The sequence below is a fragment of the Falco cherrug genome, chromosome 3, assembly GCF_023634085.1.
Source record: "Falco cherrug isolate bFalChe1 chromosome 3, bFalChe1.pri, whole genome shotgun sequence".
NCBI classification, from domain to species: Eukaryota; Metazoa; Chordata; class Aves; order Falconiformes; family Falconidae; genus Falco; species Falco cherrug.
The window spans coordinates 116,699,284-116,712,729 of NC_073699.1; the positions used below are offsets into that span (position 1 = coordinate 116,699,284).

Genomic DNA, 13,446 nt, shown 5'->3' on the forward strand with positions numbered 1-13,446 from the left:
ACGTTTCCTAACCAGCATCGCAGCCCGCGCACGCCTCCCGTCCAGCCGCTGCCACTAGCGGGGCTGTTACAGGAATATCCCCAGCTGTAGCTCAATCCCTCACCCAACGAGAAGCCAAAAAACCCAGGAGGAAGCTACAAATTACAAATACTAAAATCTCCTGCAAAAATTGCCTATTTCCATGCCTGGTCGTATTGCTTACAAAATATTGAAAAGACTATTGCTCGCTGCATCCCGTGCTCGGTGCCGGTGGGTGCAAGTGAGTGGCAAGGAGATGCTGGGGCTGGGAGCGGGGCCGCGCAGCGATGAGGTGCACGGAGAAGCCAGGGTGGCTGCTCCCTCACAGCCTGGCAGGCATTAAATGCCAGACACGGGCTGCGCTGTTTCCCTTTAAACTGGAAGCATATGCATGGAGATAATTTAAGGACAGAGCACGGTGCTGTGATTTCAGTTGACTTGAAGTGGGGAATAAACTGCTTTAGTGGGGATTTGCAAAAGGTCGTGCCATTTTCCCCTCATTAGGAGAGAGAACGTGCCGGCCAGAGAATGTAAAGACTAAATCAGATGTGCTGTTCCAAAATTAAGCCCTTGTTCTGCAGCTCCTTTGCACTGTGCTGCATTTTACTGGCCACTTTTGTGCCCAATTACCTTGAACCCTGTAATTAAACACCTTTTTTTATTAGCCCTGGGTTGGTTTGGAAAAAATCTCCTCGAATGAATGAGCCTACCTTTTTTTTTTTTTTTTTTTTTCCATAAAACTCAGCAAAACTGCTAGGCTGGGAGGAGCAGCCCCAGCCCCGAGCGGGACAGTGGGACACCCACCCGTGTCTCAGCCCCATTCCAGTGGGGCTGGGATCCCACACACGTGCTTTAAACCTCCCCACCCCTGCAGCTAGCAGGGACCTCTGAGTGGCAGACCCAAATTTCCTCCTTATTAGTGTCATGTGTTTGCTTTTACGCCTCGAGCTGGGCACAGAGCTTCCATGGCTTCCTTAGCTCTGCTTGCAGCAAGCGTGGCAGCCCTGAGGTCACCAGCAAGACCAAGGGCTGCTGAACCCCATCCCCGCTCGCTTGCTCTTGTCCATTTGGGGACTTTTGGTCTGTTGCAGGAAGGGCTGAGCCTGGGCGGGGGTGACGGAGCTGTCACCTGGTGGAGCGGGTACTGGTGGGACCTCGGTGGGCATCAGGGTGCTGCTGGGAGCTGGGGCTGGGTGTTGGGTCCTGAGTCCTCCGTCCTGTAACTCTGCCCAGCACCTTCCTCCCTCAAATGGAGGTCGGTGGGAAAGCAGATGCAAAAGACAGAGCTCCGGATCAGGCCCTGCTTTGGTTAACTCTTTCGAGCCCAAACTGTGCTAGCCAGCACCACCGACGCTGTTCTGTCCTTTGCAGGGGCTCATTCCTGCTGTGGCACTGCAGTTCTTCCTTTACTCCGAGACAGCAGCATAGGATATTATTTAAACATAAGATATTAGCAACATATAAAAATGCTGGTCATGTTTATTAGAAGGGGGTTAGGTTTTTATGGGAAGACCATAAATGTCCCTCATGTGCAGCAACCTTGTAGAGCACACGGCTTCCAGCAGTGTCCTCATCTGCTCCTTCTCCTGTGAGAGCTTTTGCCAGTGATGATCCCTGGTCTGGGAGCAGCTCTGGCCTTCCTGGGGTTTTCCTCTCCTCTCCATCCAGCCTCTGGGCTTGTTTTGCCCAACTAGCCCATGCCAGAGGGGCTGCTAGCCTTGATAGGGGTGTTAGCCCTGAGAAATGTGGCTCTACATGCTGTGGTCGGATCTGGCCAGGTGGAAGACAAATGGGGTTGGTTAACGGTGATGAAAGGAGCCCACAAAAAAAGTTGTATCTGTGATGGTGGGAGGGATTGGGACCCACAAAGTCAGAGCCCTGGGTCCGTGGTGGGACAAGCAGGTCACCTGTGATGCCAGCTGCCAGCACCTCCATCCCGGCTGCACCAGGAGCAGAACACCCCTTGCAGGGGGGGGTTAAATGGGACTGGCAGTGCTGGGATTCCTCCTGTCCCACCTGGAAAGTCAACACAGGCTTTGGTGTAGGAGGTAGACTAGCCAAGCCCTGAAGGTGGCACCTTTTAGTCATTTCAAACCTCTTTCTACCTTGACAGCCAGCAGGCACTAACCCAACACACTGCAGAAACCATTGCTCGGGCAGGCGGTATGACCATCCCACCCTGTGCTGGAGGAGATGAAATACCCTTAACACATCCAACAAGAGCAGGGGCATGGGAATATGCTCCTGAGTTGGGGAATTCACAGCTTATCTCCCCAAACTTTCACCGGAGACATCCCACCTCCCGCCCCCAACCACCTCTGGGGTCCCTCTCCTGCGGTTCGGCGGGTGAGCAAAGCCGACCCTCGCTGCTGGGAGATGAGAAGACCCCAATCCTGCCAAGATCCACCCCACCTGAATCCCACCGACGGCAACGGACGCAGGGAGTGCCGGCTACAGCAGGATGGGCTCGTCCCCATTGGATTTTGAGATACCGAGGATGCGAGCGCCAGCCTGCCGGGGCTCACAGGGCTTTCCTCGGGCTATCGTCATGTCTTGTGGGGCTGGTTGAAAGCAGGGGCTCCTCACTGCTGGAGCTGGGATGCACACACGGTGCTGGGACCACGTTGTGTGGCAGGGCCTGGTGCGGGGGGTTTGCCACGGCTGGTGGGGGGCAGATGGGGGACCCAAAGCACTTGCCGCAGCGCGGCCGGGGTCCTTGGGGAAGGCAGAGGCAGAGCTGCAGCTTGAACCCAGACGTCTCGCTTGCCCCACTTCCTTCTCCCAGAGCCCACCCTTCTGCCAGCGGGGGGCTGCTGCTTGGTGGGAGGAGAAAACAGAAAAACATCCTCCAAACCCACCAGTTTCGGAGGGTCAGGCAGGCACAGAGTGGCTTAGAGCCCAGGACATGGCTGAGGCTGTGTTTTGCAGATAAGATCCCCTCTCTCCGCACAGAGCTGGCTGCTCCTGCGAGGCTGAAAGCCGCTACCGTTTTGTCTGGGCAAGTTCTCCATTTCTATCGTCTCCAGCCCCAACCTGCTGTCAAACTGCTCCAGCTTCATGGGCTGCTGTCTGGGCTGGGGCGAGGAGCCTGCTGGTGGTGTCAGCCAGCTGACCCAGGCAACAAGCACCTCCTGCTCGCATATGAACTTTTATAAGAATCTTCTGAAAAAAAAAAAAAAAGACAAAAAATGAGCTCAGTGAGCGCAGGGCTGGAGGGTTGATGGAGGCAAGCAGGCGCAGTTCCCATTCCAGGCTGCTGGAGATGGATGAGGAGCAGTGATTTAACAGCAGTCCCTAAATAATGTTGCGTTTGATTTGTCTGAGTTCATCGCCAGAAACCAGAAAAGTACCTTCTGCGTCGTTTTTGGCCTCTGACTAATTCCTCCGAGTCAAGGATTTGTTCTGTGCCTAGAGGGATGCGTAAATGCCGGGTGAATTTGCAGGCTGAACCCTCTTGGGGGCTTGTTTTCTGGAGCAACTCTACAACCGCCAGACTTGTTAGTGGGGGGTGTCAGGCAAATTCACATCGATGAGAGTCTTTATGAAAGAAAATGTTTTCACTGGAGAAAATAGTCTGAGGAGGGAGCAGAAGGAACGCAACTCAGAGCCCAGCTGGTCAAAGCAGCCCAACGGCAGCCCTGCTGCGAAACAGCATCACCCAGAGTTATTCATAGATGTGAAAGTATTGAATAATTGCAAAAAGCAGGTGAACCTGGAAGAAATGGTGCAGACCTGAAGGACAATTTGTAAATTTGGAGGTGCAGTCCTGGCACTCCTGTTTGCGTTTCTCCAGCTGTATGCGATGCCGCTTGGTGCAGACCCCGCAGCTCCATCGCACTCCCTTGCTCCAGTCGGTCCCATTCTTCTCATGTCTGACCCCTCCCTTTAAATAGCAGTTTTGGGGGGCTTTTCCAAACCACTCTTTTGCTGGAGAACAACTAGCAGCCACCCTGTGCTGGCACCACTCTGCAAAGCTCATCTGCCTGCAGACAGGTGGGGAAAACCCTCGTGCGGATGGAAGCTGCTGGATTAGGCACGTTTATAAACGGCGCATTTATAAGTCACCTCCTGTGATCTGCGTTCCTCCCAACCCACCGGCTTTGCCACTGTCAGGGCTCAACCCATCCCAGGGAAAAGAAATGGGGTGACCACCTTGGGGGGAAGATGGGGAGAGTGTTGGGGCTGAGGCGGGTGGGGACGAGATGCCCTGGTGTCACCAAGAGCCACCACAGGCATGCCAGCAGCTCTCCCAGCAAGGTGTCACAGGCTGAGGTTTGGGGGGAAACTCTCCACCTCCAGCAAGAAGGCATTCCAGGGAGGGTTTGGGAAATTCAGCAAAGCTGCCACGAGGCACCTCCGTTGCCCTGTGGCCGGTCAGCGTGAGGCGGCACGACCCCGTCATCCTGTCAGGAGCAAGATGCAAACGATGCACGAGGCTACTGCAGAAAGCACATCTGTGGTCTGCCTGGTTAAAGGGGTGTCCGGTGTGGTCTGGAATCAGTGGGGTGCCCTCAGGGTGACCAGGCTGGTTCTCTTTGCAGTGCTGATGGCCAACAGGGAAGTTAAACAGCTACGGTGTGTTCGCACTTGCCTGTAAAGCTGCTTTTTGCTGAGACGTGACCCTAAGATGCTCTATCAGACCTGACCCCAAAAGGAAACAAGTTCCCTGTCTGATGCCAGCGGTGGTCGCAGGCAGCTGCCACCCCCTCCTGCCCCGTTTCTGTCCCCACATCCAAGAGGAATTTGCTGACACTGCAGCCCTGAAGCAGCTACACCTTCGGCTGAGATCTGCTCACAGCTGGGTGCCCTTCGCAGGGCGGCAGGTGGACGTGTGGGAACGTGAGGGGTTCCCCAGCTTTGCTTTCTCTCGTCATGTCTGACATCCCCAAAGGGACCCGTTGGCAGCCGGTGCCCGGTGCAGCCTCGCTTCACCCCATCAGGGCTCGAGCACGTACCCCAGCCGCTGTTTCTGTGTGTGGATGCAAGACCCTTCCCCAGAGTCCCTGCAGGCTCCCTGCTGTCCTGCAAACCTCAGGGAGCGCTGAGCACCCCTTTGATACCCACCATCACCCCAACATTTTGGGCCAGGCTGTAGGGAACAGCATTGAAAAATGCTCTTAGGGAAACACCATTGGATGTTCAGCCACTGCACGGGGACGGGAGGCCAGTTTTCCCACCCCACTGGCGATGGGGACAAGCGATGGGGCAGTTTAGTGAACGCACAGCGATTTTCCGAGGCAAGAAACGGCTTTCTGCAGCCTCTTTCGTGTCGCAAGAGTGCTTTGCTCAGCACGTGCAGGAGGATTTCCCTGTGCCCTGGCTCTCTGCGCTCTGCTCAGAACCCCTTCCGTGACAGCAACTCCTGTGAACGTCTCTCCTTGCAATTAGAAATTATATCGTGTTTTCCTGCATCCACCCCGTTGTACTTTTCTCGTCGTCATGTGCCTTTCGGTTCCTCTTTCCACCATCCAGACGTTTCCCCTTTTTCTTTCCTTTGGAATTTTTTTTATTTCTCCCCCTGTCGCGTTTTGGGTTTTGAAAGGCTGGGCACCGCCCTGGGATGGCTGCGACCGCTGGCCCCGGTGCTCGGTCCCTTCCCTCCTGGTTTTGGCTGGGCTGGGCTCCAGGGGCTCTGGGGAAGGGGCTGTCCAGGGGTCCCAGGAGCCCCACAAAATGCTCACCATGACTTCAACCATCTGCTTTCCAGCATAGGGAACAGACACGCTGGAGATGTCTTGATGCAAGAAGAGTCCTCATTGCCCGTAGGGTCTGGCAGGAGGTGTCGTGCCCCCTTAAAACCCCTCCGAAACCCCCGAAGAGAGAAAAACTCCCATGAACTTGAACAGCTCTGAACAAAGCCCAATGTTTCCAGTTGTTCTATCCACCTTTGGGCATTTTTGGAGGAGATGGGATGTCCTTAGGTGCTCCATAACCTTTGCATGAATAGTTCCTTTTCTCTGCATAAGCACATTCTTAAAGGAGCATTGGGCTTTCATTCTCCACTTACTCCAACCGTCGTACTTCTCTGTTCACTTGTTTAAATCAAGCATAAAGCTCTAACTGTTCTTTGAATATTTATGACTAGTTTTTATCTCATGCCATGCATACAAAACATACTTGATTTCTTTCCTAAAAGTTTTTTCAAGTGCAAAGTTTTAAAAACATGTGGCTTTTATTGCAGGCAGGAATGAATAACAGCATTCCACCAGTAACCACATTAAATGGAACAGTAATATTCATATGCGTAAGGGCAAAAGCTGCCTTGTTTCCTATTTGCAGTTGAACTCTGAAATTAATTAAGAACTAAAAGGATCTGACAGTCATTAGGATCTTTTAAAAAGGAGTGGAAGTGGCAGATGGGACCCACGCTCCAAAAAGCTCGTCCATGCTATCAATAGCACAGAGGATGTGAGCCCTGAGCATGCTCCTCATTGTCGGGCCGGTGTGGGGAGAGGAGAATCGCCGTCCTGAACAATGAAGAATGGCACTTTGGTGACCTCAGAACCGCAGGATTCACGTCAATTGCACTCGTGCTCCTAAGTCACTTTGCAGCTTGTGAAAACGCCGTCTCATCCCGTCGGTGCCGCACACGCTCGAGTATTTGCTCTGCACCCAGAGCGCAGGGTGCCAGCCAAAGGCTGGTGCCAGGACAGTGTGGGTCCCAGCTCCCTGGGCACACTGTGGGAGGGAGGATAAATCCCCCCAGAGCAGCAGCATTGCTCCTGGTCCACTCCAGCGCCTGTGCCTGGGGCTCACTGCTCCAGTCCCTGCGTGGCCAAGGATGTGGGTGCAGGTGCAACACACGTGGAGTGTCCCACTGGGGCCGCTGATGGAAATGAGGGCTGGTAATAAAGTACACTGGTATAAAATGGGGAGAACTGGAAGGACAGGCAAGCCCCAAAGCTGTAAGAAGAGTCAACGGGCACTTCTCCTGCGATGGCCTTTTCTAGTCATTCAAACAAAGCTGAATGAAACTCGGCCCCGGGCAACCAGGTGGGAATCTAACATTGATCTTCCCCGGTGACAGCATTTCATGCCAGGATCTGAAACTCTTGCTAAAGTCTTGCTTCTCCTCCTCCTCTTGCTGCCTCAAGCAAGGATCCTGGATGCTGGGGCTGCGTAGGCAGACAGCAAGGTGGAACCTGGCAGCCGCAGCTCCCGTGGGGTTAATGGATGTCCCGGCTCAGGATTTGATGTCATACTGCAGCCCTGGCCTTGGGAGCGGGTGCTGGGATGGGTTCCCCCACCACGGGCATCACCCAACCCCGGGGCCAGCAGTGCTGAGCAGAGCCCGGTGCAGCCCTGCTGGAGTCGTCAACAGGCTGCTCCCGCTGCTGGTGGCTCGCCCGAGCCCAGGCTTCCCCTGATTTATGTCTGGGGCAGCCACTGCCTTTTCTCCCCCCCTCCCCCGTTTCCCCTTATTTCTTCCCTTGAGCCCCACAGCTTCCTCCCGCAGGAACCTCTGCCTGCAGTGCCCATAATTGCCCCATGGGAGCCCGTTTTAGCGGCGACGATCAGGGGTTAAAAATTGTCACCATGGTGCACCCCATTGGACCCAGCATCTGTTGTTTGATTTATGAATGACTAGCACGCTCCCTCCCTGCGTGCTGCTCTCAGATCCCCTTCCCTTCGCTACAAAACAGATCCAGACACCCGCATGGCCCTACTGAGCGCTGTGCTCCTGAGAGCTCTGAGGCAGGGTTTGCGATGAATTTTTAATAGAAAGCTTCCTCTAAGCCTCTGCGCTCACTTCCTTGCCGTCGAAACGAGTGGCTCTGCTGCTAAAGAGCAGCTCAAATGAATTAAAAACTCCAGAGGAGCCTGTAAGGGAAGCAGTCCCAGTGAGTAATGATTTAAAGAGCCGCTGACCTCCCCGCAATGCGAACAGTAGCTTTTAAGTATTTGCAAAGAGGCCCATACAAATCCTGGGTCTTATCCTCTTATTAACCTCCCCTGGAGCACAGGGAGGGTAGCGGAGGAATAATCCCCATGTGTCGATGTCTCGTAGTTTGTGGAGGACCAGAGCAGTGTGACGTTTGCCCCCTGCCCGAGTCTCTGACTCCGGCTCTGCTGGAAAGGATGATCCAAAGGAAAGCTAATTCCCGTGAGGGCACAGCAGGATGGGTGCCCGTGGCTCTGGGGTAGCTTTGCTCACCTCAACCCCTCCTTGCAGAAGCAAGCTCTGCACCTCTGGGGGTCACCACCCAGTTTGGGGCTGGGGGAAGCCCAGTTCGCCACTGCTCGGTGTGGTTGGCGTCTTGTTTTATATCGCTGCCAGATGGCAACTGGCTTTGCACCGACACGACAGGGAAGCAGGGGGCTGTGCAGCGGGTTATGGGGGTAAGTCTGCATCCCAGCACCCTGAAGTCAAGAAGCAGCAGGGGTGGGAGGCCAGAGGGTGCTGGAGAGGTGGATAGAGCGGGATGCGGTACCCTGCGCACCTGGGATTGCGTGGGTACTTGGGGATGCAGGCGCATCCTCAGCCAGGGTACTTTGGCAGGGAGTGCTATGTTGCTTCGAGGACCCCGAGGCGATGTAATGAGGGGCCCTTTCCAACAGGTTGCTCCCAGTATAAAAAATGGGTTAGAGAGATTTTAGACAGCAGGGCTGTGAGTGGACATGGAATGGACAAAGCCACCGAAGCAGGAGAAGGAGGGAATTTAAACCTGGAAGCAACCATCATACTGCAGGGAGACAGCTGCGCTGCTGGGACCGAGCCTGAAACCACCCCATGGATGCTTGCAGGACAGGGTGGGCAGCCAGCATCGTCCCCCCACCCTGTACCACCCCAGGGCTGCATCTCTGAAGGGGGGGGGGGGGGGGGAGGAGGAGTGGGTGACACCCCTGGGGCTGCCCAGGGGTGCAGCTGGGGCAAGGGCGGTCGGTTCAGAGGCCGGCGGGGGGGGGGGGGCGGGACGGGACGGGCAGAGCCCGTGAGGGGTGGGGGCAGTAGCGCCCGTGGAGGGGTCAGCAGAGCCCGTGGGGGGGTCAGAAGCGCCCGTGAGGGGCCCAGCAGAGCCCGTGGGGGGGTCAGCAGTGCCTGTTGGGGGGTCAGCAGCGCCCGTGGGGGGCTCAGCTGAGCCCGTGGGGGGATCAGCAGCGCCCGGGCCGCCCCGTCGCGGACCCCTGGCGCCAACTAGCGGCTGCGCCGCCGCACTACACCCTCGCCGCGCATGTGCGGTGCTGCTCCCCGTCCCCTCCCTCGGGGGGAGGGGGACACCGGCGCGGGGTGGGGGGACACACCGGGATGGGAACGTGCCGAACCGGCGGCAAAACCCGCCGTGGGACCATGGGTCGGTTCTCCCCGCCCGAGGCTCTGGGTTTTGTGTGCCCCCGTCCCGCTGCTGAAAGGGGGGCGAAAAATAGAACCATACCCGTGGCCGCTTTCACCTAAAAAGGGCAGGATCCAGCGCCGGTAACCGCGGGGGCCGCCCGACGTGCGGGGCTGGCGGCCGCGGCCCCCGCCCCCTCGGGGCCGCCTGCGCGCGGCGCTGCCCCCGGCACCGGCTCGACGGAGCCGCCTCGCCCGGCGCGGCTCCGCGGGGGCCCGGCTGCTTTCCCGGGGGGGGCGCAGCCAGAGAATCTCCCCTCCTCTTGGGTAAAAATAATAATAATATATAGAGATATCTACCTTTTTTTTTTTTTTTTTTTTAACAAAACCGAGTTTTTTCGGGGTCTGGCGAGCAGCGGGACGCGGAGCACGGGCCGGGCTGGCCCCTCCGGGCACTGCGGCTTGCGGAGGAAAATGCTTCATTAGTTTGTGGAGGGAATTCAGGAAAAAGGGGGATATTTTTGCTGTTGGGGTTTTGGGGTTTGGGGTTTGGTTTTAGGGTTTTGGGGGTTTTTTTGCTTGTCTTAAGGAAAACTGCGTTTCACACCGCGCAGCCGGGAACGCTGCAGCCCGGCCGGCTCCGCTCAGACGGGGCCGTCCCGGTCGCTGAACGGCAGGGGCGGGCGGAGCTCAGCCCCGCCGGGAGCAACCGGGCAGCGGGGCCCCCCCGGCTCTGCCCCCGCCTCGCCCCCCCGATTCTGCCCCCGCCCGCCCCTTGGTTCGGCGGTGCCGCGGCCGGGGCTCCGCGGGCAGCCGCGGAGCGGAGCGAACCGCCGCTTTCGTTCTCTTCCCGCAGAACCGGTGGCTTCGCCACGAATTTTCTCGCCAACGATTCCGGCCGAGGCCGCCGGCCCTGCCCGCAGCCGCAGCCCCGGTGGAGCTGCCGGAGGCGCTGGGCGCTGCGGGCGCCCCGGGACGGCCGGGGATGGAGACGGTTGGGGTTTTTTTAGGGGGGGGCAAGCTGGGGAGCAGCGGTTTTCAGCGCAGGCCGTGGGGCCTGCCGCCCCCCCTCCCCCTCCGTCGGGCACGCGTGTGCCGATGGTCCCCAGCGCCTGCCCCAACGGCCCCCGCTCCCCCCACGCTCCGTCCCGCCACGGTCGAGCCCCCGCGGGAGGCGGCAGCGGGAGCGCTCCGCGGCGGGGAGGCGGTGGGGCCGCGCTGCCTCCCCGGCCGCTCTCGGCCTCGGCCCCAAACCGGCCCCATCGCGCCCCACAGCCCTCCGGCGGCGGCGGCGGCTAGAAGCCACCGGGGCCCCGACGTGCGCCCGCCCCGCCGGTCCAGCTCAGGGGGAGGGCGTGGGTCCCTTTGGTCACGCCCTTTTCGAGGAGACCACGCCCCTCCCCGCATTTCCCCGCCCCTTCGCCCCTCAGGAGCAGGGTGGTGGGCGGGGAGAAGGCCCCCCGCGGCCCCTCCATTGGCGCGGCGCCCCGTCCGTCAGGGCGCGGCCCGCCCCCCCGGGGCCGGCAGTAAATACGGTACCGGGCGGCGCGGCTGACACTTGGGAGCTGGTTTCGGGGCCGCCCGGAGGAGGGGACCCGCTAGCAGCCGAGGGCGCCCGGCCGCGACGTGGCTCTGCCGGGGCTCCGCGCCGCCTTTCCCCGGGCGGGGCGGACGGGACCGCAGCGAAACCACCGGGAGCGAAGCCCGGAGCCGGGCGGGAGCGGACACCCCGCCCCGCTTTCCCCGAGCCGCCCCGCCGAGGACGGCGATCTGCCGGGACGGAGCGAGGCAGCGCGGGGCCCGGCCGCCGCTGCCCCCGCCGCGCCCCCCCACCGAGCCGCGCCGCTGCCGAGCGGTGGGCACCGGGCCCCGCCGGGTCCCTCCTCGTCCCCCCCGGCCGCGGCGGCTCCCTGACGCCCGCCGTTGTGATGCGTATTCCCGTAGACCCGAGCACCAGCAGGCGCTTCACACCCCCCTCCACGGCCTTCCCCTGCGGTAAGATGGGCGAGAACAGCGGGGCGCTGGGGGCGCCCGCCCCGGGAGCCCGGGCCCGCCCCGAGGTCCGCTCCGTCGTGGATGTACTGGCCGACCACGCCGGCGAGCTGGTGCGCACCGACAGCCCCAACTTCTTGTGCTCGGTGCTGCCGTCCCACTGGAGGTGCAACAAGACTCTGCCCGTCGCCTTCAAGGTAAGCCGGGAGCTCCGGGGCGAGTTGCTGCCGGGCGGGTGGCCCCGGTGGCTCGCAGGGACCGGCTCTGTGCTTGCCCTCTGCCCCGACCCACTCGCCTCTTTCCCTCCACCCCTTTCGCTTCAGCTCGCTCCTGACATCACCTTCAAGGGAGCTCGGTTTATTATTTTTAATCGTCTCCGCATTGCCCCGCGGTCACAGCATCTTAGATATTCCGTACAGTTAGGAGCTCTCAGGCAACTTTGAAGTTTAATGAGAGTGGAGGTTAATTACCTTTCTGGGAGAGGGAGAGAGGCAGGGAAGGCAGATCTAATCTGCAAAAAAAAAGAAAGCGAAGAGCTGAAGCGTCGGCACCGGGCTGCGCTGCACGGGCTCCCCGGCTCCGCTCCCGCGGGACGGCGTGACCCGACGGGGCGCCCCCGGGCCGGGCGCTGCCGGGGCTGGGCTGGGGGCAGCGGGGCTGGGGGGAGCGAAGCCGAAACCCAGCGGTGGGGGGAGCCGGGCAGGCCGGCAGCGGGGGCCCGGGAAGCCCGGCAGGGCTGCGGAGGTGGGGGTTGCCCACCGGGTCCTGGTGCCGGGGGCTCGGGGCTGCTCCCCGGGCCGGGGGGTGGGGGTGGGGGGTGAGGGCTTTCCCACCCCCTCACCCGCGGGTTCCGCGCTCCCCGCCGCGGCCGGGCTGGGCGCGCAGCTCCGCGCTTGGCAGCGCTTTTTCCCCAAAAAATCAAACAAAAATAAAAGCACAAACACCCCCAGCGGGGCCGAACGCGGCCTGACCCCCCCGCCCTCCCCCGCGGAAGCCCCTCTCTCCCTTTAACCCCTTTTTTAACTCATTTTCCCCGTTCCCCTCCGAGTTTTCAGCCTTCCTCGGGGGTTCGGCTTGCTTTTGGTTTTGCTTTGGTTTTTGAGGGGAAGGATTTAGACGGGGCTGGGGGGGAGACACGCACACCGTAGGGCAGGTTAGTTCTGCCCGCAGTTAATTTTAGCCTAAAATCCTTTCGTCCTGCCCTAGGTCGTAGCCCTCGGAGATGTGCCCGATGGGACCGTGGTCACGGTGATGGCAGGGAACGATGAAAATTACTCGGCAGAGCTCCGCAACGCCTCCGCCGTGATGAAAAACCAAGTAGCAAGATTTAACGACCTCAGATTTGTTGGGAGAAGCGGCAGGGGTAGGTACCGGCCAGGAAATGGTTGCTTTTTTTTATTATTTGCCTTTTTAGAAAAGAAAACCAATATTGAGTTTTGTTTTGTTTTATTTTAACGGCTGGTGGTTTCGTTGTTGCGGATTGGGCTTGTGTAGGGAGGAACCGCGCGGGATGCGGGAGGGATGCGGGAGCGGCGCTTCGTCTGCTGCCGTGGTGCGGGGGAAAAAAAAACTTAAAACCCCCTTATTAATAAAACCTCGGCGGTGGGGCGAGGCAGCCCAAACTCAAATTCTGCCGAATTTCTCTCCTCAGCGAGATAAAAGGAGGCGGTGTGTGCTCGGTGTGTCCCCTCCGCAGGTGAATGTGCTCAGGGGCAATAACCCACCTGGGCAGCTCGGTGGGTTTTGATTGTTTTCTAATTTTTTAAAATTTGATTTTCACTATTTTTCAAGTAAAATAATAGCCTGGTGCTTGGCATGAGGGGCATGCCGTGGGCAGGGTGCGGAGAGGCTCGGTCGGTCGGGAGATGCGGGCGCAGGGCAGTTTCACTCGTTTTCTCCACGCTTGTTGCATGGAGAAGTGGGACAGAAACGGAGCTTTGGGGCTGTAGAGGTTGGCTCTGTCATCCAGCTTTGAACGGGTCACACTGCTGGGTTTTTCAAAACAAACCGTCAAGGGGGTCGGGCTGTGCCATCGGGGGAGAGGGAAATAAATCCCCAAAATGCTGAACGCCAATGGGTGTCGGGGTGCCCTTCCCTCCTGACTGGTCCCTCGCAGACCTGAATTTCAATGAGTATCGATAGAATTTCAGCGTTTCATCAGCCTT

The 13,446-nt window shown here is 59.0% G+C and overlaps 1 protein-coding gene across 1 annotated transcript in view; it reads left to right on the forward strand.

Moving 5' to 3' along the window:
- Positions 1 to 13,446, forward strand: part of RUNX3 (RUNX family transcription factor 3) — a 60,486-nt gene that overhangs the window by 8,527 nt on the left and 38,513 nt on the right. The window contains exons 2-3 of the mRNA XM_055705654.1: positions 11,234 to 11,478; positions 12,488 to 12,644. Of these exons, the coding sequence (XP_055561629.1) occupies positions 11,234 to 11,478; positions 12,488 to 12,644 (402 nt within the window). The remainder of the gene's footprint in view (positions 1 to 11,233; positions 11,479 to 12,487; positions 12,645 to 13,446) is intronic.